Source organism: Rhynchophorus ferrugineus, unplaced genomic scaffold (assembly GCF_030347505.1).
Source record: "Rhynchophorus ferrugineus isolate W39M unplaced genomic scaffold, kcgeb_rfMv2 rfM7, whole genome shotgun sequence".
Classification (NCBI taxonomy): Eukaryota; Metazoa; Arthropoda; class Insecta; order Coleoptera; family Curculionidae; genus Rhynchophorus; species Rhynchophorus ferrugineus.
In genome coordinates this window covers 25635481-25661390 of record NW_027472586.1, presented here as the reverse complement: position 1 = coordinate 25661390, position 25910 = coordinate 25635481, and the positions used below count along the sequence as shown (strand labels likewise).

The 25910-nt window shown below is 30.0% G+C and overlaps 1 protein-coding gene across 1 annotated transcript in view; it reads right to left on the bottom strand.

Annotated features, from left to right (window-relative positions):
* Positions 1–25910, bottom strand: part of Pde6 (Phosphodiesterase 6) — a 221019-nt gene that overhangs the window by 16541 nt on the left and 178568 nt on the right. Inside the window, exons 7-10 of the mRNA XM_076409732.1 lie at positions 21137–21389; positions 18801–18906; positions 14610–14734; positions 11393–11591 (exon numbers count right to left, since the gene is read on the bottom strand). Of these exons, the coding sequence (XP_076265847.1) occupies positions 11393–11591; positions 14610–14734; positions 18801–18906; positions 21137–21389 (683 nt within the window). The remainder of the gene's footprint in view (positions 1–11392; positions 11592–14609; positions 14735–18800; positions 18907–21136; positions 21390–25910) is intronic.

Genomic DNA, 25910 nt, shown 5'->3' with positions numbered 1-25910 from the left:
CTTAACTTTTTTATTGATCTAACAACACAAAATCTAACATTTTTGTTAATTTATTAACTTCGCTTAATGTAATCGAACAAAATCTATTTAAATTGACTGAAATAATTCTTATTTTGGGAAGAATAGTTTGTTTGAAAAGGTTACGAACTCTTTCAATAACCTGGAGTGTAAGCAAAATATAACTTCATTAATATTATAGAACAGATTCAACCTATGGTACATTACATGTGCTGTTTCAAACGTATTCTATTTTGCTGCCGTAGAAAATCTTTCCACGGAATGTTTCTTTACGGCGATTTCTGACCCTTCTCACTCTGGAAAACAACATTTAAATGTGTAATAAACGCTGGAAATAAAAATAGTCGATGGAAAATGGTAATTACAATTCCAGTCAAATGCATGCTTCTACTGTTTTTTCAATCATGATAACAGACGGACATGTACGAATTTCTTCCTTAAGAGACAAAAGGACGGAGATAATTGCTTCGATCTCTGTGGCGTAAAGTTCATAGATCAGTCCATTTTAAATAATTCTCAAATTGTTTGATCTTATTTTAGTACTTTGAAAGTAACAATGATGTATATATATGATATAATTGGTTTATTTCTATTTCATTCGAATATGTTCTTACGAATGTTTTTCCAACTGCGCGATAAGTGAGATGTGCATAAATGTACGTATTCCTTCTCGTACTAATTTTGGAAAATAAATAGAAATAGATAATTGTGGGATTCTATTTATTTAGAATAATGTAAAATAATTTTTAGATTTTTAACGGACTTTAAGAAAAGGAGGAAGTTCTATGTTCGATTGTATATTTTTTTAATGTACGTTCGCCGATTTCTCCTTCAATTATGGGCCAATTTTCCTTTTATTTCCCTGTTTTTATTCGATAGACTGCACATCCGAAAGGTGCTCCCAATGGAACCAGGTCAGGATCTGATGGGAATAATAATCAGATATTTGTGTATAATGTTATTGCTGAGCTGATGTGACGGAAGACCGGAAGTCGTTCAGTTCAAAAGCCATTGTTCATTGCCAAAGCCATATCATATCAGAAGCCGTAGAAATATTGTCCAGTGACTGACGACCAAGTGATTTGTGGAAATGTAATATAAGTTTTCGACCCATATAACTAATAAAGTTTCGATAAACTATTCACGTTGAACCTTAATTATATATAATGTGGCAACTATAGAGGAAATGTGCTGACAATGACTGACGCACATCATTAACCGTTATAGAATCATTAGGAATGAACCGCCGTAATGCTTTCCTTTATTGTTTGTCGTTTGTAGAAACGGAAAGAAGGCCATCGTTTATTTACTTAGGCTTCCCCACTACAGAAAAAATCATGACTGTACACTATAGCATTTCTCATCTTGTTTTTTTATGATAAATCTGTGTCGCAGTTACATTTCCTTTATTTAAAAATAATACGACGGCCCCATATTTATAAAACTCCACCTACACCTTTTTCGATCAATGCTCTTTCGAAGCAATTCTTGAATAATGGATCAGCTATCATAGATGTTTTATTTATGGTTATATATATATATATATATATATATATATATATATATATATATATATATATATATATATATATATGTATGTATATATGGATATATATAGAGTATTCAAAGTTTTTTTAGTAATGCGTCATGGATATTTGTGACGTCGAAATATTGCAATATGCTGCATCAACTCTGAGATTTAAAGTTTTAGTTCAGTTTGGCTTTGATATACAACAAAATTCTAATCTAAATGAAATAATTGAACAAAAATGTTAATATAAATCAAATATAATTTATTTTAACATCATGAAAACTACAGATAATTATACAGTCACAATAATTTATATGCAAGAGTTAAAACCACTTAATACTATTGCATTGCATTAAATAATTTAAATAATTTTGCATACGTCTGACAAACGGACGGTGGCCGGTTGTTTAAAGGCATAAAATAAGACCAAGGATGATATACTATTTGAATTTGTGTATCTCGATGAAACTTCAATATTTCAAAATGGTTCATTGTGGCACTCTTGGCAATACTGTATCAAACTGACTGGAACAAAAAAAGTGTAAAGGCAACAAAAATTGATGGAAAAAGGTAAAAGTTACAATAGCATTCGATTAGGTTTTGTTGGTCATTATATCTATTAATAATTAATTGCAGATATATTGCTGGTCGAGAAGGATATTAGATCAAAAACTGTTTGGTTATGTAGAAAGAAACATTGTCAACTATAACACCTTCGGTTTGGATGAACTCGATAAGACATACAAAGGAAGTAATTAATAAATAGTGGAATCGTGAACATGTTTTAGACAGATTCAAAATTAACAGTCTAGTGACTGAATTGGACAGTGAGTCGGAAAGTGAAAGTGACTGAAGGAAACTTTCAGGATATGTGATAATAGTGTTCAATGCTGGAAAGTCCTGAGACAGAGTGATGAGAGTGGAAACATCTAAAGGAATGCACATCATTAATTGAATATAACTGTAGAAAATGGTATTGTAGGGCGTGAAATATTTGTGTACAAATATGGTTTTAATTATTCAAAATTAAACAGTATTAGGTTAGAATGTATGAGGAGAGAATGAATACTAACTGTTTTCTAGATATGGTAAATGCATTAGACATAATTTAGTTATTAATTTTATGAAGAATGGTGTACACAGAGAGTAGCAGAAGAAATAAAATATACAGTGATACCAAGATAACTTGATAAGTAAACACACCATCGAAGGAAACAAGAATTGAATATAAAAATGTAAATATGCTCTCGAATGAAAGTAAAATACGTTCCTCAGATATACAATTGTTAATTAGGTGGATTAGGCCTCCAGAGGGATAGCATAAAACGCGCCTAGAAACTCTACCTCATGGGTGGTGTGGAAAAGAGTTAAAAGTAAACAAAACAAATCTAACCTACGAACTATTATACCTGTGTTCTTGATTGTAGTTTTAAGTCCTTCGATACTATAAGTACTATAATGTTAAAATAAGTTATATTTGATAACATTTTTGTTCAATAATTTTATTTAGATTAGAATTTTGTTGTATGTCAAAGCCAAACTGAACTAAAACTCAGAGTTGATACGGCAGCATTGCAATATTTCGACACCACAAATATCCATGACGCATTACAAAAAAACTTTCAATAAACTATATATATAACCTTGTTATGTAATCCTGGTTATCGCACTGACTATCGCGACCATATGCCATCTCCTTTAAAACTACTTGAATAGCGAACAAGTGTTTGTCTGTTTTCTAATAGATAAAAACCTTCAGTCTTTGTATCACCGTTCAACAAGAAAATAATGTGAACACTATTCAACACACTACATCTTGTTGCATTTTAGCCACACTGCGTGTAAATAATGTAACGCGTGTGTATTACTCAGTTTACATGTCAAGTCTTGTGGGTTAATTGTCAGTGAAACATGTTATACGCTACATTCTGCGATGGTTAAAAGAAGCGATCGCTGAAATGTGTTATCTCTTAGATATTTAACGCTTCACGAGTAGTATCCACAATAATGACAGCATACATAAAGCACACAAAAAGGATTGTGGCCAAACAACATAAAACGACCGCCGCAAAAGTGACAGCAGAACACTCACTTGAGTAATACTATTTCAATAAAAAACTACGCTCTAAAATACATTTTTGTTGAAATTTCGTCGAAATTATTCCATTAAAATTATGGGTCTAATAGTTCTTTGTTATTATCAATAAAAAAATATTTGTTGTTATTTCAAAGGTCATAATGATTTATCATCAACGTTCATCAAGTCCTAGGTAATAAAATTAATACTGTGTTGTTTTTAGTTTAACACTGTTTGGCTATGGCCTTAAAATATAAAAAAAAGAAATTAATTAAGCAATATGAAACATAACAAAAATGTAAGATATAAATCATGTAAAATTGTTTCTCTGAAATTTTCCAGGGATTTTGAGTTTTTAAATTTAAATTTTTTTAAATATATTGTGAGGATGTAATATAATTTAATAATCTTTTCATATTCTAAATGTATTTTCTGATAGTGATCTTAGGGTTTATTATGATACAGTTTGAGTTGTAGAGTCATATCGATTGAAGATTAATGAAAAAAATACTAAAGTATTGAGAACTGCCAGATCGCCTGTTATTGTAAATCTCAACGAGAACCATTTAGAGCAAATGCACTTCATGGCATCTAATGCTGAAGTAATAAGCATTAATAATCGGTCGAGCTACATGAGATTTTTCTTCTTTTAAATGATACATTTAGAATAGAAGAACTATTACAACTTCTATTCTGAATGATTTTATCTTGCAAATCCATTTGTATGGTTCCGAAGCTTGAGAAATTACAAATGCGATACCTAAATCAAATTTTACATGTTGCTATATGTGTATAAGAAACGACAATCATTGCACACTTGTGGAAACCGCACATGCAGATAACAGTATTGGTCGACTGAAGGGTGAACGTATTCCTCCCAGATTTCTATTGAAACATCGAGATATTGTATGGAAAAAGCAAAAAGCAAGTAAAGATATACCAACAGCAGCGAATTCGTTACGAATTGATACTGATTCTGAACGCTGACTATGGATGAATGCTGATGATGACTTATAAAAATAATATTAATGGGTTTATTAAATATTATACATAAAAATACTTTCATCAAGATAAATTTAAAACAATAACATCTATTATGGTTAACACATAACAAATACATACGTATGACATTCTAATTACAGTAGATAATAAAACTATTGGTCATATAGCTGAATGGGTTAAGACAAAGCTGGCAAATTGTTTTTTTGGCAAAGGCATATTAAAATATATAAAAACATAGAACAATTAAATTATAGATAAGAGAACCACCAAGATGTTATTGATAGCGAAATATTCCTCTAGAAACAACTCCAAGAAACAGATGGTCATTCAACTGTGATGCTCTATCTAGAACAGCAATTACAACGGCCAAGTGTTGGAAAAAATGTAACAATAAATGCTGTTGCTCTTATATAAACTTCATATCTCTTATCTAATATATTTTAGTACTTAATTCTCGAAATAGAACTTTCTTCTAATATGCAAATTATATTACTATTAATTTTATTTAATTAAATTAGATTAGTTATTTTGTCAGTCTTGTTTAAGCAAAACTTCCAACTTAAAAAAAATAAACCAATTATTTATATTTATAACACTTGAAATTAGAAGTTAAAATTCTAAAAAATAAACGTTACAAACCTGTCATTCTTGCTAAGAAATATTGGCATTATTATATTACAATGACCAAATTTGGTTTAAAATTACCAGATGCTTTGCATTTTATTTATATTGAATTAATATTGAAAATAATATCCAAGAAATAGTACAGATTACTTTCCAGTTTGTACATATATTCACTTTCTAACAATTATATATAAATTCTTTTCGTTAATTAACTATTAAAATAATAATAAATACCGCTTTCGTGACGTAAAAATCGCCTTTATGTAACTTTTCACAAGCACCACGCATTTATACTGCGTAGTCTAATAATTACTCATCAATTCAGCTTTCAAAATAAATTTCTTGACAAAATGACAGGCGAAATGACCACGTTTTGTTTAATCCAATATTTTATAAATATTCAGGATTGAGATGGAACTCTCTGAGCATGCCACTGTTCACGAAGGATTTAAAAATTGGATGAAAAAGACGAAGAGATTTTCTACTCGAAATCTGAAAGAAGAAAGACGGCGAGAAGTGGTAGCTAACCATACACTATGCTTTTTTGTTTGAACAAGCAGCTTTAAATTTACAACCAAAAATACTCAAAATTTATTATGCAATCTATATTTTTTTATTCGTGATCGCATAATATCGTTCACTCAATTTTCTTGGTCATATGGAACAACTTCAACAATCATATGGAACATTCAACTATGGGGAATCGATAGCTAGTCTAATATATAAATCATACAACGATTTCAAATTAAAAGGTGTGTGCTATTTTCGATGCTCCGTACTGTGCTTCAAATGAAGTGCAAACAGGTCAATTGGAAAGTCCCCGGCCTACCATAGTACAACACATTTTTTTGGCAAAATTTGTTTTTTTTATTCAACATAATTCCCTTCAAGGGTGATACACCGATTATAGCGACCCTCCAACTTTTTATACCATTTGTGTAGTACGATTTGTCCTTTGCTTCAAAATAGTCCTCAGTTTCGGCGATCAACTCTTCATTCGACGAAAATTTCTTCCCAGCGAGCATTCTTTTCAGATCTGAGAACGGGAAATAGTCGCTGGGGGGCAGATCTGGAGAATACGGTGGATGAGGTAACAATTCGAAGCCCAATTCATGGATTTTTGCCATCGTTTTCACTGACTTAGGACACGGTGCATTGTCTTGGTGAAGCAGCAATTTCTTTTTCTTCAAATGCGGCCGTTTATTTTTAATAGTCGCTGTTGATGGTCCTTCCTTTTTCAAGGTAGTCAATGAAAATTATTCCATGCTCATCTCAAAATACAGACTCCATAAACTTACAAGCCCGCTGTTGCGTTTTCCCACGGTTTGGAGCCGGTTCATCTTGTACAGTCCACTCGGATGACTGTCGATTGGACTTCAGAGTGTAATGATGGAGTCATGTTTCATCTATTATCACATATCGATCCGATGAAAACTCGGGTTTATTACGCTTGATCATCTTCAAACACAGCTCCGATTCATCAACTCGTTGTTCTTTTTGATCAAAAGTGAGCTCGCGCAGCGCCCACTTTGCACAGAGCTTTCTCATACCCAAGTATTCGTGAATCATATAATGTACACGTTCAGTTGATATCTTTAGAGTGTCTGCTATTTCATTCAATTTCAATTTACGATCATTCAAAATGTTTTCGTCGGTAACAACCTCTTTTGAGCGCCCACCTCATTCACCGTCTTCGGTGATCATTTCACGACATATTCGACGACGATCATTCTAAACTTACATACCAATCCTTGATGGTTGACTTTCCTGGGGCAGTGTCCGGAAAGTCGGCATGGAGCCGAGTTTTTGCTTCAACTGTATTTTTACCTTCATAAACCAATATTTTATGAACACACAAAATTCCTTTTTATTAATTTTTTTCATAATAACAGAAGTTGCTTCATTCAAACTGCTATAATTCACAAACTAATGATCCGACAGCTGTCAAATTTATACACGAATCTTTGAGGATTATGGCTAAAAACTTATGGATTTAATTCTAGTAGCGCCATCTATGTGTCAGTCCGCGGACTTTTCAATTGACCTGTTACAACGCGATATTCCACTAGAACCAATATCGAATGTAATTCAACGTGTTCGTATGAAGTTCGAAGGAGTGTCAATGCATCCCAATGTACTCGATAATCAGCTAAATATGTGAAGTGTTAGAGAAGTGCGTACACTAAAACGTTTAACACCTTCCGATCTGATTATTGGACATATACAGATTTTAGAATAAGTCTAATTAATTTAAATAGTATTTTATACAGGAGATCACTTAATGAAGGGATTTTCTATGTATATATACATATACATATATATATATATATATATATATATATATATATATATATATATATATAACAAACATTATTGCCATGTAGGTATATTGTGAAACTAATAACGTAATAAAAAAACTTTTACCTTTCAGTTATATAATATATTATCAGACCACTGTTCAGTAATTGTTGTTGAAGATTTCTGTTAAGAGTTAAAGTTGCAAACCTTATTAAGGCGCCCTTCCGTTTTGCTATCTTCCGAAGTTAAGCGCGGATTTTATTCGTAAGAGCTTCAGACTCGACGCCTATACGTTCCAGAAAATTTATAATGGAGTAACTTTTTGCGCCACTCTAATATTCTAAATCCAATAGATGTATAGAGCGGCTTTATTTTAGTTTAGACAGGTTTATATTCTATATAATCCTAAAGCAGGTATGGATTAAAAATACCAATTAAAAACTTAGAGGTTTAGAGTCTAGGAAATCAGCTTAAATTAATATCGCAATTTTTATTCTATCCCAGAATGCGGTTCCGTGGACATTTATGTACGTAGTGATTACATTAAATTGATTGGATTTTGTCTACTCAAGGTACTTGGATGGAAAAATAATTACTGATGGAAGATATGGATATATTTATACATTTTGGGGTTTGTTCAACCAATCATTGAAAACTATTAACATTAAAAATAATTCGTTTAACAAATACATATTTAATTTTATAGGGAATATGTGCGCTTTCTCCATATCGGTGGCTAATAATAATTGCACTGTTCCGATGCTATTTCTTAATACTGCTAAGACTTGGTATGGTAAATTGGTATTTCCAGGTTAGGCAAGTTAGGCTAGGTGCGATGATGGGGAGTTGGTAACTAATGACTCACTGGTAAGTTTTCACACGCAAGGTAAAAGCTACATGTCTAGATTATTGTTTCATTGGTTCTAATAGGCCAGGATTTCGGCTACAACAACGGCTTGTATTTTATTAAGGTGTATTTGGAGCTTTTTGATGCAATTATTGGATCTTTGTGACATGTTATGTCTGGCGTGTTCTCTGCGTATGTTGCCACAGTAGTAATATTTGAGGTCTGTAAATCAGTAGCATACAGAAAACATAAATATTGGACCTACTACACTGCCTTGTGAAACACTTGAATATATTAGGTGTATTTTTTGGTGTGTCAATAATTTTGCTTTATATTAAACAATCCATTAATTAGCAGTGCTTCAGTGGCATAAATTCACAGCACTTTTCTGGGATTTATTGTGAAAAGTGTATTTGTTACAAGAATATCTAAAGTCATGGGTTAGCCCAGGAGCACTATTACAGTGTACAATACATGTGAATAAATGAATCAAAAATTATTAAATTTACAAATTATCAATACTTAAATGATCATTAGTCAAATGTACCCTAATTATTCACATTCATGTATATTTTTTAAATAAATTTTTATCTTTCAACTACTACTACTATCAGTATACTATTTGACCACTGTTTGTTGAACATTGTTGATGATTTCTATTGAGAGTCACGGTGTGATGATGAGAGTTTTCTGCTCCAGATTTTGTTATGTATTTTGATTGCTTTTTTCAACAACCGAATATAGATTACTTGAATGGAAACTGGTGAAGACTAGTGTCGCTTAAAACTGGCCCTGTTGGAAAAAATCTGCATCTCTATGTATATGATCGAGGACTTATCCTTTGTCAGGAGACAAGAAGATTAAACAATTATTTATTATACAATTCCTCTTAGGTCTTTTGTGGCGGTAATACCTTGAAATAAACATTATTTCTGCTTAGGCTTTCATGCTGCAATGCTTTCAACGGAAAGTTCATTCTTAGCTCAATAGATAACATGGGCTGGCAAATTTTTATAGAGTCGAATACTTAAGCGCAAATTATCTTCTCAAGGTTTAATTGGTTATTTCTCTCATAGGAAATATTTGCTTTGATGAATGGTTCATATAACGGATTTGATGCTTTCTTGAAGAACTGACCTTGGAGAGTTGATTCGTGGCGTCCACTAATTAGACGGCAATGCAATCGTAATTTCGTAATCCGCAATCCTAAGCTTAATATCAATTTCTACGCTAGAATCAATGAAGTCATTTGATTGATGCTGTCTAATGTCTCAATTCTGTTACATAATTATTTTGCTGTAATGTTATCGCATGTTGTAGCTTTGGATGCTATATTTGCATTTACATAACATTGAATTTAACATTTTTTAAATCAATATTATTTTACATAAATGCTTCACTAGATTGTTTTGCACACATTGATGCTATACTATTTATCTGGTATGTTATTTCTCTTGAGGCGAGAGTATCTTAGACTGCCCACTCCCTGCAGTTCAGCACCTAACTGGTAAATGTGGTGGTCTAGTCTGGCGGGATAGTTCTTGCTGTATGACTCAATTTCTTATTTCACTGTTCGCAGATTTAAATCTAGATACACATATCTATTGTTTATGTGTTGTGAAATAGTGTCTTCAGCCGATAGAAGACATAAAAACAATGTATAACAGGTCAATTGAAAAGTCCTCGGCCTGACACATAGATGGCGCTACTAGAATTAAATTCATATATTTTTTAGTTAGCTCTAGCCCTCAAAACATGCGTGTAATATATTGACAGCTGTTGGATCATTAGTTTGAAAATTATAGCATTTTGAGTGAAGCAACTTTTGTTATTTTGAAAAAAATGGATAAAAATGAATTTCGTGTATTGATAAAATATTGCTTTTGAAGGGAAAAAATACAGTTGAAGCAAAAACTTGGCTTGATGCCGAGTTTTCGGACACAGCCCCAGGTAAATGAACCATCAAGGATTGGTATGCTAAGTTTAGACGTGGTGAAATGAGCACCGAAGACGGTGAACGCAGTGGAGGCCCAAAAGAGGTTGTTACCGACGAAAGAAATTAAAAAAATCATAATTAAAATTGAATGAAATAGCTGACACTCTAAAGATATCAACTGAATGTGTACATCATATCATTCACGACTATTTGGGCATGAGAATGCACTATGCGAAATGGGTGCCGCGCGAGCACACTTTTGACGAAAAACAACGACGAGTTGATGATTCGGGGCAGTGTTTGAAGATGATCAAGTGTAATAAACTTTTTGCGTCGATATGTGACAATGGATGAAACATGGCTCCATCATTTCACTCTGAAGTCCAATCGACAGTGATCCGAGTGGACTGTACACGATGAACCAGATTCAAAGCGTGGGAAAACGCAACAGTCCGAAGGGTTATGACGTCTGTATTTTGGGATGCGTATGGAATAATATTCATTGATTACCTTGAAAAATGAAGGATCATGGACGACGACCATTATATAGTGTTATTGGACCATTTGAAGGGCGAAATCGCCGAAAAACGGCCGCATTTGAAGAACAAAAAAGTGCTGCTTCACCAAGAAAATGCACCGTGTCACAAGTCACGTATTTTCTAGATCTGGCCCCTAGCGACTATTTCCTGTTCCCAAAAGATCTAAAAAAATGCTCGCTGGGATGAAATTTTCGCCGAAAATGAGGCCTATTTTGAAGCAAAACAACAAATCGTACTATAAAAACGGTGTCGAAAAGTTGGAGGGTCGCTATAATCAGTGTATCATCCTTGAAGGGAATCATGTTGAATAAAAGATACTAATTTTGCCAAAAATATGTGTTTTACTATGGTGGACCGGGGACTTCTCAATTGACCTGTTATATTACGTTTTATAAGAATCATTAAATCAGCTCAAAACGCTTTTTAAACAAATATTCGTTAAATCATTCGTCATTAAATAATTTCAAATAAAATTAAATTTTGTCCTCAATCTATTTCAAAATATCAAAAACCCACCTACTTGAAAAATATTATTGCTATCCGTGTTGAGGATCATCACGCATTGATCGAAGTGATGGTGCTCCATCGTACTGGTTGAGTACAATATGGCCAACGGCGATTCGGTTTTCGTTTGGAATGCGTTGTTGGTTCCTCGATGATCTAAATCGTGACACAAACAAGCCACCAGCAAACCTAATATCTCCAAATCATTCATAAACCTGCAAAACAAAGATTCTATATCTATATAAATAAAATAATTGTTATAAAGAAGATAAAATTGATGGAATTTTTGAATGAAAATAAAATTATTCGGAAGACTGATTCATAATGTTATTATCAACAGAGATAAATTCTAAAATTCCGTGCTAGATATGGCAACGAATGTAATTTATCTTCGTCAAGGTAGACAAAAATTGAAACGCTTTACTATATAATACAGTTAACATTTAAGTTAACGATAATTTTCTACACCAAATTTAAAGGATAATGTAGTGTGAATTTGCTGTTATATTATATTCATTATATTTGAAACAACTTGTTGGTGTCAGTCTTTAAAATAATGTTTTTAAAATTAAACTTAACTAGCAAGCAGCTGTACTACCTTGTGCGCATTAATATTGCTTTAAATCATAGGGGTTGTCATATCATTTAATATATAATGTTGGGGATAAAGTAATTTCGGTTTTTCTTTATGATGACTTTAAATTCGGATATAGTACTAGTATTTATTAAATTATAGTCCATAGAATATATAGTCAATTCAAAATAGCAGTGAAACGAGTGTCAATATGTGTATGTCTAAAGTTGAAATTCGTTTTACAGTCAGACAATAATATCCTTGTCATTTTATTCTATTTAAAAAGATATTTTTTGTGCATTGCAGCTGCACAGAATATTAGTACGGACACGGTCACTAGTACAGCTCAAAAAATAGAAAACAATATAACCTTAAATTCGCCAAAGAGAAACCGTGTTTATGCGAAACAGGTGACGAATCAAGATGTGCTAGGTGTTTGAGAGATCAAATATATGAAATGTATAAAATAGTAAGCAGTTTTTTCAATCGAAACATAATTTAATACAATTATTTCAGAGAAAATTGTTAGTCTGGAAAGTATCCATAACATTCCGAAAGATATACAGCTATTTGAGAAATGTAGAACATCCGTTCATATATTGTTGGATAATATGGGTTTAAGTGGTGTAAAGATAACCCACTAAGGGGTTTAATGGAACTTGGAACTGGAGATTCCTTTTACAGAATACAATTTTTCAAAACATATAACAAAATTAAGGAAGAAATATATCAATTTATATATTTAAATGAGACATGAATATTTCAGAATGGTACATGGCAAGATGATAATAAATAGAGTGTAAAGACAACAAAAGTTGATGGAAATAGGTAAACGTTGGAAAAACTATCTATTAGGTTTTGTTAGACATAAAATTTATTCATTGCAGACATATAGTTCTTCATGCTGGAAACAGGAATGGTTTTATTTAGAAATAAGCCAGAGAAAAGATACATAGTAGATGACCACAGATTATTACGTCTTCATCCCTATCACTGCATTTTTAATCCAATTGAGTTGATATGGGGTATTGAAAAGAATTATTACAATAGATATTCAGGTCGAGGAAGATATTGAAACCAGGACTGTCTGGATTTAAAGAAAGAGGCATTGTCGAAAATAACACCTTCAGTTTGTGTGAGCTCGATCAGACACATTGAAGAAGAAATGGACAAGTGATAGAATCTTGAGCAAGTTTTTAATAAATTGGGAATAAATAGCTTGGTTATTAACTTGACTAGTGTTTCTGAAAGTGACAGTCATTTAATAACTTTATGAATGTTGGTTTATAACTCAATGCTGACGATTACCAAGACAGGATGATGAAAGAGGAAACCACTAAATGTCAGCATACAATCAATATACTTTAATTGTAGGGAATTGTATTATAGAGTGTGACAGCTTTATGAGCATGTATGTTATTGTTCAGAATATACATGAACGTTTGGTTAACATGTTTGAGGAGAGAAATAATACTAACTATTTTGCAGATATGGCAAATGCATTAAGGAGAATGCAGTAATTAAATGCAGTTTTATCAAGAAAGTTGGATACAGATAGTAACAGGACAAACTAAAGAGAAATATAGTAATATCATAATGACTTTACAATGATACATTTTGCATCGAAAGAAATAAGAAGTAAGCGTAAAACACAAACATGCTCTCTAATGAAAGTAAAATACATTACTCAGATATACAATCGTTAATTAAGTGGATTATTCTTTCAGAGTATACCACTACATTAAAAAACACGCCTAGAACCCTACCGATATTAGTGTGGAAAAAAGCTCAATGTATATATAATAAAACAACTCTAACCTATAAATTATTGTGCATTACAATAATTGTGCAATTATTGTTATTAAATGCATTTCATGTACTATAATGTTAAAATAAATTATATATAATAGAATATTTGTTCAATTATTTTATTTATATTAAAATTTTGTTATATGTCAGAAACAAAATCTACTAAAACTCAAAGTTGCTGCGGCAAAATTGCGACGTCTCCCGTGTCACTACTATTTTGAATTGACTATAGCCATTCTGTATATAAAGGTCACTTAGAATTAGTTGAAAATTATGCCAGAAAAATGACATTAATTTTACCCAACCTATTAAGTCAATAGTGATAGATTGATTGATTTCTAGATGTATTATTTAATTAGTTTTAGAATAATTTCTCAGATATTAAATAAATAATCACAAAGGAACATATGATTACAGCAATAAATCATTAAACATACAAATAATAGAATTTAAACATAATTTTAACACATGATAAATTAATTAACTCTTATTTAAGTTGATAATCATGAACAGGAAGGAATATCATTTTAATAATAATGTTCAGACAAATGAGTAAGTGAAGACAAAAATCGCTCTTAAGTATAAGTTTAAATTAAATAAAAATTCAAGTTTAACTGCAATAATCTTTGAGTATTGCATCTAACACACAAAGTAATGAACCTTTAATCATTGATCAGTGGGATCAACATAAGTAATTATTTAGCTTAATTTATCTTATGTTTATCTAATTTAAACATAATTTCGGATGATTTGATAATTATAATACGTACAATTAAGTTGAAAATAAATAGGAATCTATAATAAATTTTGATAGTACACAACATTTTAATTAACATATAATTTATGTTACCTTTCCATTTTTCCCGTTTTAAACATGGCGAACATGGTTTGAGCAACATTTAAAGCATGCCTCCAATTGTGATATTTCACTGGCCTATAATTCTTCTTTACGCTTAATATCCACCTGCATAATACCTAGAGAAAATACAGATTATAAGTAAATTTTATTTCAATAATGTTCGAGAATGTTTGATATTTTTAATATAACAGTTAAGTAACAGTAAATATTGTTATTATATAACAGGTCAATTAAAATGTCCACGGCCTGAGACATAGATGGCGCTACTAGAAGTAAATCCATATGTTTTTTAGTTAGCCCTAACCCTCAAAATATGCTTGTATAAGTTTGACAGTTGTCAGATCATTAGTTTGTGAATTATAGCATTTTGAGTGAAGCAACTTTTGTTATTGTAAAAAAAAATTAATAAAAAAGAATTTCGTTTGATAAAATGTTGCTTTTTGAAGGGAAAAAATACAGTTGAAGCAAAAACTTGGCTTGAAGCCGAGTTTCCGCACACTGCCCCAGGTAAATCAACCATCAAGTATTGGTACGCTAAGTTAAGACGTGGTGAAATGAGCAGCGAAGACGGTGAACGCAGTGGACGCCCAAAAGAGGTTGTTGTTGAAGAAAACATTTAAAAAATCCACAAAATGATTTTGAGTGACCGTAAATTGAAATAGAATGAAATAGCAGACACTCTAAAGATATCAACTGAACGTGTACATCATATCATTCGCCAATATTTTGGTATGAGAAAGCTCTGTGCAAGGTGGGTGCCGCGCGAGCTCACTTTTGACCAAAAACAACGACGAGTTGCTGATTCGGAGCAGTGTTTGAAGATGATTAAGCGTAATAAACCTGAGATTTTGCGTCGATATGTGACAATGGATGAAACATGTCTCCATCATTTCACTCCGACGTCTAATCGACAGTCATTCGAGTGGACTGCATACGATGAACTCCCTCTAAAGCTCCAAGCAACAGTCGGCTGGCAAGGTTATAGCGTCTGTATTTTGGGATGCGCATTGACAACCTTAAAAACACCTTTTACCTTAAAAAAGGAAGGACCATCAACAGCGACTATTACATAACGTTATTGGACCGCTTGAAGGAGTAAACCGCCTAAAAACGGCAGCATTTGAAGAAAAAGAAAGTGCTGCTTCACCAAGACAATGCACCGTATTACAAGTCAGTGGAAACGATGGCAAAAATCCATTAATTTTGTTTCTAATTGCTTCCTTTTCCACCGTATTCTCCAGATATGACCTCCTGGGACTATTTCCTGTTCCCAGATCTCAAAAGAATGCCCGCCGGGAAGAAATTTTCGTTGAAGCAAAGGACAAATCGTACTACAAAATGGTATCAAAAAGTTGGAGGATCGCTATAATCAGTGTACCACCATAGAAGAGAATTATGGGGAATAAAAAACAAATTTGGCAAAGAAATTTGGCCGGGGACTTTTCAAGTGACCTGTTATGTCGTCAAAAAACACTTTTTGTGCCACTAAAAGGTGGTAGAGGCATGTTATGTTTATTGTCTATTCTCTCTTGCTTCGTGTATAAATACCTTCCATTTTTAAGTATCTCTTTTCAGTCTTCTTGCTTTGTAAGTGTTTTGGAAGAATTTTTGTTTCTTTTGGTGTATCTCCTTGCTCCCAGTCTAATTTTACCTGTTTTATGTCCTCCATATCCCATTAGTGTCCCTACAAACTGAGTTTTCCCCTTTGAGCGTTTTTCTTATTTCTTAAGTCCCATCTTGCAATTCTTTGTTAGACAATACCTACATTTCATAACCGTGTATTGGTAATATATATTTGTACAATTCCATTTCCCATTTGGTATTTATTTTTAGTTAGTACACATATAAAATATAGTAAAGTAAAATGTATTGCTTCTTCAATTTATGTATTCATATTTTCTTCATACATTCCATTGTTATTATAATTATAATAAATAAAAAACGATTGAATGTAAAACAACGATTTACTTCGTATATCTAGTTAGGATATTTATTAGATGTATAGTGCGTTAAGTTGACAACACTGTTGTTGATGAAAACCATTTTGACAACAATCATTATTTATAGACTAACTTTAGAATTTTTATGTATAGGTAGACAGATGGCTTGAAAATTTTGTAGATTATTTTGAAAGTCATGGTCTGTATGGCAAATATATGGTATATTCAACGATGAATGACTATGATGAACATAATTATCCATTTTCGAATTTTATTCAATTAAAAATAGAATGTTTTTGCACCACGTACTATATTGTGTGTTATACCATGCACTAAAGAATAATACGCTTCCACATAAAGGCTATGTAGTAGCTATATAGCTATAGTAGCGCAACTGTTATATTCAGAAAAACTTACTGTCAATTAGAATATTACAGCTAATAGAGAACGCTATGGAGCTATGATCAACAACTTTTTCGTTCCTAATTGGATTCACTTGAATGTAGAGGATCAAAACACTGCAAAATGTCATCCAGCTAGACCTCAACCCATTTGGTGAAGAATTATGTATGAGAATGAGAACCGGCAAAAAAACATTTTCAGCACTGTAAACATTAGCTAAATTAAATGCCCAGGGGATACATTTAAAATTTAATTTAAAAGTATAAGACCTAACCATTTGTTGTCTCTTGAATTACGTCTGAAGGATCTCTCATGGCAAATACAAGTTAAAGTTGCATTAAAGCAGACCAATCGCTTTAGAAATCGCTGAATTTTTATCAAAACCGAAATGTCACGAAAGAACCGTGCAGGATAAGATCCATAAAACATTTAAGAGTTCATCCCGGGCGAAACTAATTTATCTCCGAATAACTCGTCTTTTCGTTCTTTGTCCTCTTCCTTTTCAGCGAACTGGAAATCTCTTCTATACCCTAAAATAAATAGATCGAGGACAAAGGTATATAACCCAATTCCAAAACGATTATGTAGCTTAATTTTGAGGACGTCAGGAATGATGCTACGAAATTATATATATATATATATATATATATATATATATATATATATATATATATCACTTATTTTCTCAATAATCTCTTATTTTCTCTAATTTATTAACGCAGTTCTACAGAGTAGTTAAATATTTGAACATGTAATATATTTGAGAAAATAAGTGGCTAAAAGAATTATTTTTTACTCATATAGAGACTAGTTACTAGATTCTAATAAAATGAAAACTAATTTGGGTTTCTGCGTTATGGAAGGGTTTACACAGTAGTAATATTAAAACTGTTGCAGCCACTTATTTTATTGTTAGCTTTCTACCATGTTTTGAGATTATTAAAAGGATTCAGAATAACTATTTTAGAATATAAGTGATTTTTTAAAGAATTGATAACATTTAAAATCACTAACTGATATAAAAACATATTGTTAATATGATATATAACATAAAATAATTATAACTAATAGACCAAAATACCTATAGAAATTCTTAAACAGATAGTATATGATACCAGGGGCATATGAAATATTAATGACTAAAAACAAAACTAAAGTTATGGTGATGATACACACTAATAAATAAAAGTAATCCAAATTGAATGTTGAAATGGAACATGTAAATGCTTTTAAATATGGGCATAGAAATCGAAAGTAATGGAAGTCAGGAGATGCAAATGAATGCCAGAATGGTAAAAATATGAATTTGTACTATGCTATAAATAGCAAATTCGTTAAAAAGGAATAAGGGAATATCAAGTAAAACTAAAATAGAAGTCTACAAAGTAATCTACACACCAACTCTCACATTCGGTTGCGAGACGTGGCTATTGTTAAAGAGAGATAATAGTAAGAAAAAGTTGCAGTAATGAAATACATCAGAAGAGTTATGGTCTAACAACGATGGACAGCATGAGAAGTGTTTTTACTTATATCATGCAGGGCTTCAATATTGAATCAGTTGAATAGTATATACAAAGGAGACAACTGAGTTGGTGGGCACGGAGAACACAAGGTAAAGAGAATATGGGAGGCAAGGAGAGAGGAGAAAAACAGACCTAAACCTAAGCGAATTTGTGATAACTGTATGAGAGGAACTTATACATGGAACCCAAAGATATTAAAACTGTAAACATAACATACATCATTACGTGGTATACAAACATAAAAATTTAAGCGTGTATCGTTATCGCTCAAGTGCATCAGAGCTTCATACTTAACTGTTAATTATTATGATTACCTCATAAGGAATGTGAAACTGCTGCACCAAGTTGCATTCTAGGAACATTCGTACAGTTGCTTTGCATGTGTCTTCGTCAGATAATTCGAAATCGATGAAAGTAAAGCTGCAAATGTATATAAAAATCACTTATCATTAATGTTGATAGATTAAGAAGCAAAATGAATAATTTCAATATTTGAGCAAATAAATTTATCAAAAGATTGCATATACAAGTACATGAATGCGATTGAATACATCATCAAAACAAATATCATACATCATAAGGTTGGCCCTAAAGTAAATTCGGTTATTCGTAATAGATGGTTTTACAGTCGCATATCTCTACTTGTACTTATTCGGTCAAGTCATACTTTGACGCGTTTGAAAGACCGATAGAAAATACTGAATATGATGGTATTATTAGTTTTTTTCAGTCAGCAGTTATTATTCTCATTATATTATTCTTTTTTTTTCTGCAGAAAATTGCGTGGCTCTGGAAAACGTGGACCATAAAGTATTTTCAAACCATTTTGATAAGACTGGATACTAAAAGAAGCTCGATATTTAGGTTCCGTATTAATTAACATTGAAAAAATAATTGGATCAAGCTTCTATTTGTGAGCTGCAGCTGAAATGAAATGATATCGAGCAATTTTTGAAATGAATGATTGCGGAAATTGAAAAGTGAATTGGGTACGACAAGAACGTGAGAAAAGATCACAGAGAAATTTTACAAACTGTTGCAAGGCCTGAGTCGTACCAAATGAAGGAATTATTCATCATGACGCGTTCAAAGTATTATTTTAATGCTCTACTCTCGACGAATAATACGCGTTTTCTTCCATCACGACAACTCTAGACACACGCACCTTTAGTGATTGTGGTGATTTTAGTGATTCAGCAAAAATTTAGTTTGGGTTTATCAACAAGCATTCAACAATTGACCAGGTCCAAAGAATAACAGATGTTATTGAAAAAGCATACGAAAGTAAAAAAGTATGCTCAGCTATATTCTTAGATGTAGCACAAGTCTTCGATAAGGTTTGCCATGAAGACCTTGTTCATAAACTACAGAAAATGTTACATTACAACTAGAATGTTTAGAGTCAAACAAGAAGAATCTTACTTTATAATAAAAGAAGCTAAAGCAAGTGTACCACAAGGAAGTGTACTGGGCCCAATGCTTTATCTACTCTACACTTGTGATACATTTGTTGATGATACTGCGATTATAGCTGTCGGAGGCAATAGTGAAGAAGTCTCACGAAAATTAAAACAGGTAAGTGACAACATAAATAATTGGACAGAAGCTTGGAAAATAAGAATTAATGAAAGTAAATCTGTACATGTGCAGCTTACCTATAAACAGACCGTACAAGCACCAATAACATTAAATAATACTATCATTCCATTTAGCAACAATGCTAAATATCTCGGAATGAATATAGATGCAAAAATTCGTAAACATATATAGAAGAAAAGAAAAGAGCTGGAATTGAAATACAGGAAAATGTACTAGCTAATTGGAAGAAAATCGCAATTATCAGTACATAACAAATTGGTATTATATAAGTAAATACTGAAACCTATATGGGCATAGGGAGTTCAGTTATGGGGATGTTCTGCAAAGAATAACATAAATAAAATAAAAAAATTAGAACAACAAGAACGACAAAGTCCTAAGAAGTATTCTGGGCGCACCCAAATACTATTGGACTAATTACCTACATCGAGACCTTCAGATACCCATAGTCAGTCAAGAAATCAAGAGAATTTCAAGGGAGAATGAAGAAAGACTCCATTCTCATGAAAATATTGAAGTATTGCAGCTTTCTGATACCACTAGAACAGACCATCTGATCTTGTGTAGTGTTGTGTAGTGAGGTGCATATAATAAAAAAGACAGCAGTGACATGCTTAAACATTATTTCACCGGAGGGTAAAATAGGGCTGATCGGTCCTCCAGTTTAGATTTAAGTTATCATGAAGACAAATTGTAGGATAGATGTAAACGACTAGTAACAATGTACTAATTAAATAATAAAAAAAAGCAAAAACTTAGAGATTAGCTCGAGAGTTCTGCTGTATCCACCATATAATAGTTTCGATTTCTGCAAGACTCTCTTAATGATGTAAAACCGGCTTGAAAAAGCTTGTGACAATCAGTTGTTTCTGTTTTTCACCAAGAAATTTCCGAAGCTATTCAGTGACGATATGAATTAGTTTTACAAATTGAAATGAACAAATTCGTTTTGAAAAGAAACCGAAAATACTTTTCTCTCAACCCATTATACATACTGATCTGTTATTAAAATTATAAAGCAGGATAACATGTTTTTTTGCCAATACATTACCTGTACAGATTGAAGCTTTCGGCTGATGGAATGTTTTCTTTCAGCAGCTTGCCGGTGGCCTCATTGCTGGCGGTTGCGTGATAAGATAAGCACTCGAGGGCGACTTTCTGTTTTGCCATTAGTTTGCAAGCATTCTCATACATTTGGGTGTTGTGTATGCCCAAACCACAGAATATGGCAAACGCCTCAAACAATGATACATCGCAGTCAGTGAATGACGTACCGTTTTCTTTATTAATGAGCTGAGCTACACCTAAATAAAACAAGTATTAGATATATTCAACATAATATAGTGCAATAATTTATTAAAATAATTATTTGTAATTTTAGGATAAGAAACTGTAGCAAATAGCTAAACTTTTACATGTTTACTATCTCCGTATATGAACAATAATACAATAATCAGTAACAATCAGTAATGTTATTCCCTAATTGCATAATTTGAATTAAACTAAATTAGCTAAAATTTTATGTGAAAACTCAATTTGTTTAATATTAGTTTAGACCGAAAATTATTTATTCATGCAATAATATTTAAATATTCAACGTGCTGGTTATATAAAAATTATTTATTTATAACCTGACTTTCATGTAAATATTTTGTTAAAGCTTAAATAAGGATATAATAATTAAAATAATTATTTATAATTTTAGGATAAGAAGCTGTATCAAATAGCTAAACTTTTACGTGTTTACTACGGCCGTATATAAACAACAATACAATAATTAGCAATAATCAATAATGTTATTCCGTAATTGCATAATTTGAATTAAACTAAATTAGCTAAAATTTTATGTGAAAACTCAATTTGTTTAATGTTAGTTTAGACCGAAAATTATTTATTAATGCAATAATATTTAAATATTCAACGTGCCGGTTATATAAAAATTATTTATTTATAACCTGATTTTCATGTAAATATTTTGTTAAAGCTTAAATGATGATATAATAATTAAAATAATTATTTATAATTTTAGGATAAGAAGCTGTAGCAAATAGCAAAATTTTTACGTGTTTACTATCGTCGTATATAAACAATAAGACAATAATTAGCAACAATCAGTAATTTTATTCCGTAATTACATAATTTGAATTAAACTAAATTAGTTAAAATTTTATGTGAAAAGTTAATTTGTTTAATATTAGTTTAGACCGAAAATTATTTATTAATGCAATAATATTTAAATATTCAATGTGCCGGTTATATAAAAATTATTTATTTATAACCTGATTTTCATGTAAATATTTTGTTAAAGCTTAAATGATGATATAATAATTAAAATAATTATTTATAATTTTAGGATAAGAAGCTGTAGCAAATAGCTAAATTTTTACGTGTTTACTATCGTCGTATATAAACAATAAGACAATAATTAGCAACAATCAGTAATTTTATTCCGTAATTACATAATTTGAATTAAACTAAATTAGTTAAAATTTTATGTGAAAACTCAATTTGTTTAATATTAGTTTAGACCGAAATTTATTTATTAATGCAATAATATTTAAATATTCAACGTACCGGTTATATAAAAATTATTTATTTATAACCTGATTTTCATGTAAATATTTTGTTAAAGCTTAAATGATGATATAATAATTAAAATAATTATTTATAATTTTAGGATAAGAAGCTGTAGCAAATAGCTAAATTTTTACGTGTTTACTATCGTCGTATATAAACAATAAGACAATAATTAGCAACAATCAGTAATTTTATTCCGTAATTACATAATTTGAATTAAACTAAATTAGTTAAAATTTTATGTGAAAACTCAATTTGTTTAATATTAGTTTAGACCGAAATTTATTTATTAATGCAATAATATTTAAATATTCAACGTGCCGGTTATATAAAAATTATTTATTTATAACCTGATTTTCATGTAAATATTTTGTTAAAGCTTAAATGATGATATAATAATTAAAATAATTATTTATAATTTTAGGATAAGAAGCTGTAGCAAATAGCTAAATTTTTACGTGTTTACTATCGTCGTATATAAACAATAAGACAATAATTAGCAACAATCAGTAATTTTATTCCGTAATTACATAATTTGAATTAAACTAAATTAGTTAAAATTTTATGTGAAAACTCAATTTGTTTAATATTAGTTTAGACCGAAATTTATTTATTAATGCAATAATATTTAAATATTCAACGTGCCGGTTATATAAAAATTATTTATTTATAACCTGATTTTCATGTAAATATTTTGTTAAAGCTTAAATGATGATATAATAATTAAAATAATTATTTATAATTTTAGGATAAGAAGCTGTAGCAAATAGCTAAATTTTTACGTGTTTACTATCGTCGTATATAAACAATAAGACAATAATTAGCAACAATCAGTAATTTTATTCCGTAATTACATAATTTGAATTAAACTAAATTAGAAAAAATTTTATGTGAAAAGTCAATTTGTTTAATATTAGTTTAGACCGAAAATTATTTATTAATGCAATAATATTTAAATATTCAACGTGCCGGTTATATAAAAATTATTTATTTATAACCTGATTTTCATGTAAATATTTTGTTAAAGCTTAAATGATGATATAATAATTAAAATAATTATTTATAATTTTAGGATAAGAAGCTGTAGCAAATAGCTAAATTTTTACGTGTTTACTATCGTCGTATATAAACAATAAGACAATAATTAACAACAATCAGTAATTTTATTCCGTAATTACATAATTTGAATTAAACTAAATTAGTTAAAATTTTAAGTGAAAACTCAATTTGTTTAATATTAGTTTAGACCGAAATTTATTTATTAATGCAATAATATTTAAATATTCAACGTGCCGGTTATATAAAAATTATTTATTTATAACCTGATTTTCATGTAAATATTTTGTTAAAGCTTAAATGATGATATAATAATTAAAATAATTATTTATAAATTTAGGATAAGAAGCTGTAGCAAATAGCTAAATTTTTACGTGTTTACTATCGTCGTATATAAACAATAAGACAATAATTAGCAACAATCAGTAATTTTATTCCGTAATTACATAATTTGAATTAAACTAAATTAGTTAAAATTTTAAGTGAAAAGTCAATTTGTTTAATATTAGTTTAGACCGAAAATTATTTATTAATGCAATAATATTTAAATATTCAACGTGCCGGTTATATAAAAATTATTTATTTATAACCTGATTTTCATGTAAATATTTTGTTAAAGCTTAAATGATGATATAATAATTAAAATAATTATTTATAATTTTAGGATAAGAAGCTGTAGCAAATAGCTAAATTTTTACGTGTTTACTATCGTCGTATATAAACAATAAGACAATAATTAGCAACAATCAGTAATTTTATTCCGTAATTACATAATTTGAATTAAACTAAATTAGTTAAAATTTTATGTGAAAAGTCAATTTGTTTAATATTAGTTTAGACCGAAAATTATTTATTAATGCAATAATATTTAAATATTCAACGTGCCGGTTATATAAAAATTATTTATTTATAACCTGATTTTCATGTAAATATTTTGTTAAAGCTTAAATGATGATATAATAATTAAAATAATTATTTATAATTTTAGGATAAGAAGCTGTAGCAAATAGCTAAATTTTTACGTGTTTACTATCGTCGTATATAAACAATAAGACAATAATTAGCAACAATCAGTATTTTTATTCCGTAATTACATAATTTGAATTAAACTAAATTAGTTAAAATTTTATGTGAAAAGTCAATTTGTTTAATATTAGTTTAGACCGAAAATTATTTATTAATGCAATAATATTTAAATATTCAACGTGCCGGTTATATAAAAATTATTTATTTATAACCTGATTTTCATGTAAATATTTTGTTAAAGCTTAAATGATGATATAATAATTAAAATAATTATTTATAATTTTAGGATAAGAAGCTGTAGCAAATAGCTAAATTTTTACGTGTTTACTATTGTCGTATATAAACAATAAGACAATAATTAGCAACAATCAGTAATTTTATTCCGTAATTACATAATTTGAATTAAACTAAATTAGTTAAAATTTTAAGTGAAAACTCAATTTGTTTAATATTAGTTTAGACCGAAATTTATTTATTAATGCAATAATATTTAAATATTCAACGTGTCGGTTATATAAAAATTATGTATTTATAACCTGATTTTCATGTAAATATTTTGTTAAAGCTTAAATGATGATATAATAATTAAAATAATTATTTATAATTTTAGGATAAGAAGCTGTAGCAAATAGCTAAACTTTTACGTGCTTACTATCGCCGTATATAAACAATAAGACAATAATCAGCAATAATCAGTAATGTTATTCCGTAATTGCATAATTTGAATTAAACTAAATTAGTTAAAATTTTATGTGAAAACTCAATTTGTTTAATATTAGTTTAGACCGAAAATTATTTATTAATGCAATAATATTTAAATATTCAAAGTGCCGGTTATATAAAATTTATTTATTTATAACCTGATTTTCATGTAAATATTTTGTTAAAGCTTAAATAACGATATAATAATTAAAATAATTATTTATAATTTTAGGATAAGAAGCTGTATCAAATAGCTAAACTTTTACGTGCTTACTATCGCCGTGTATAAACAATAATACAATAATTAGCAATAATCAGTAATGTTATTCCGTAATTGCATAATTTGAATTAAACTAAATTAGTTAAAATTTTATGTGAAAACTCAATTTGTTTAATATTAGTTTAGACCGAAAATTATTTATTAATGCAATAATATTTAAATATTCAACGTGCCGTTTATATAA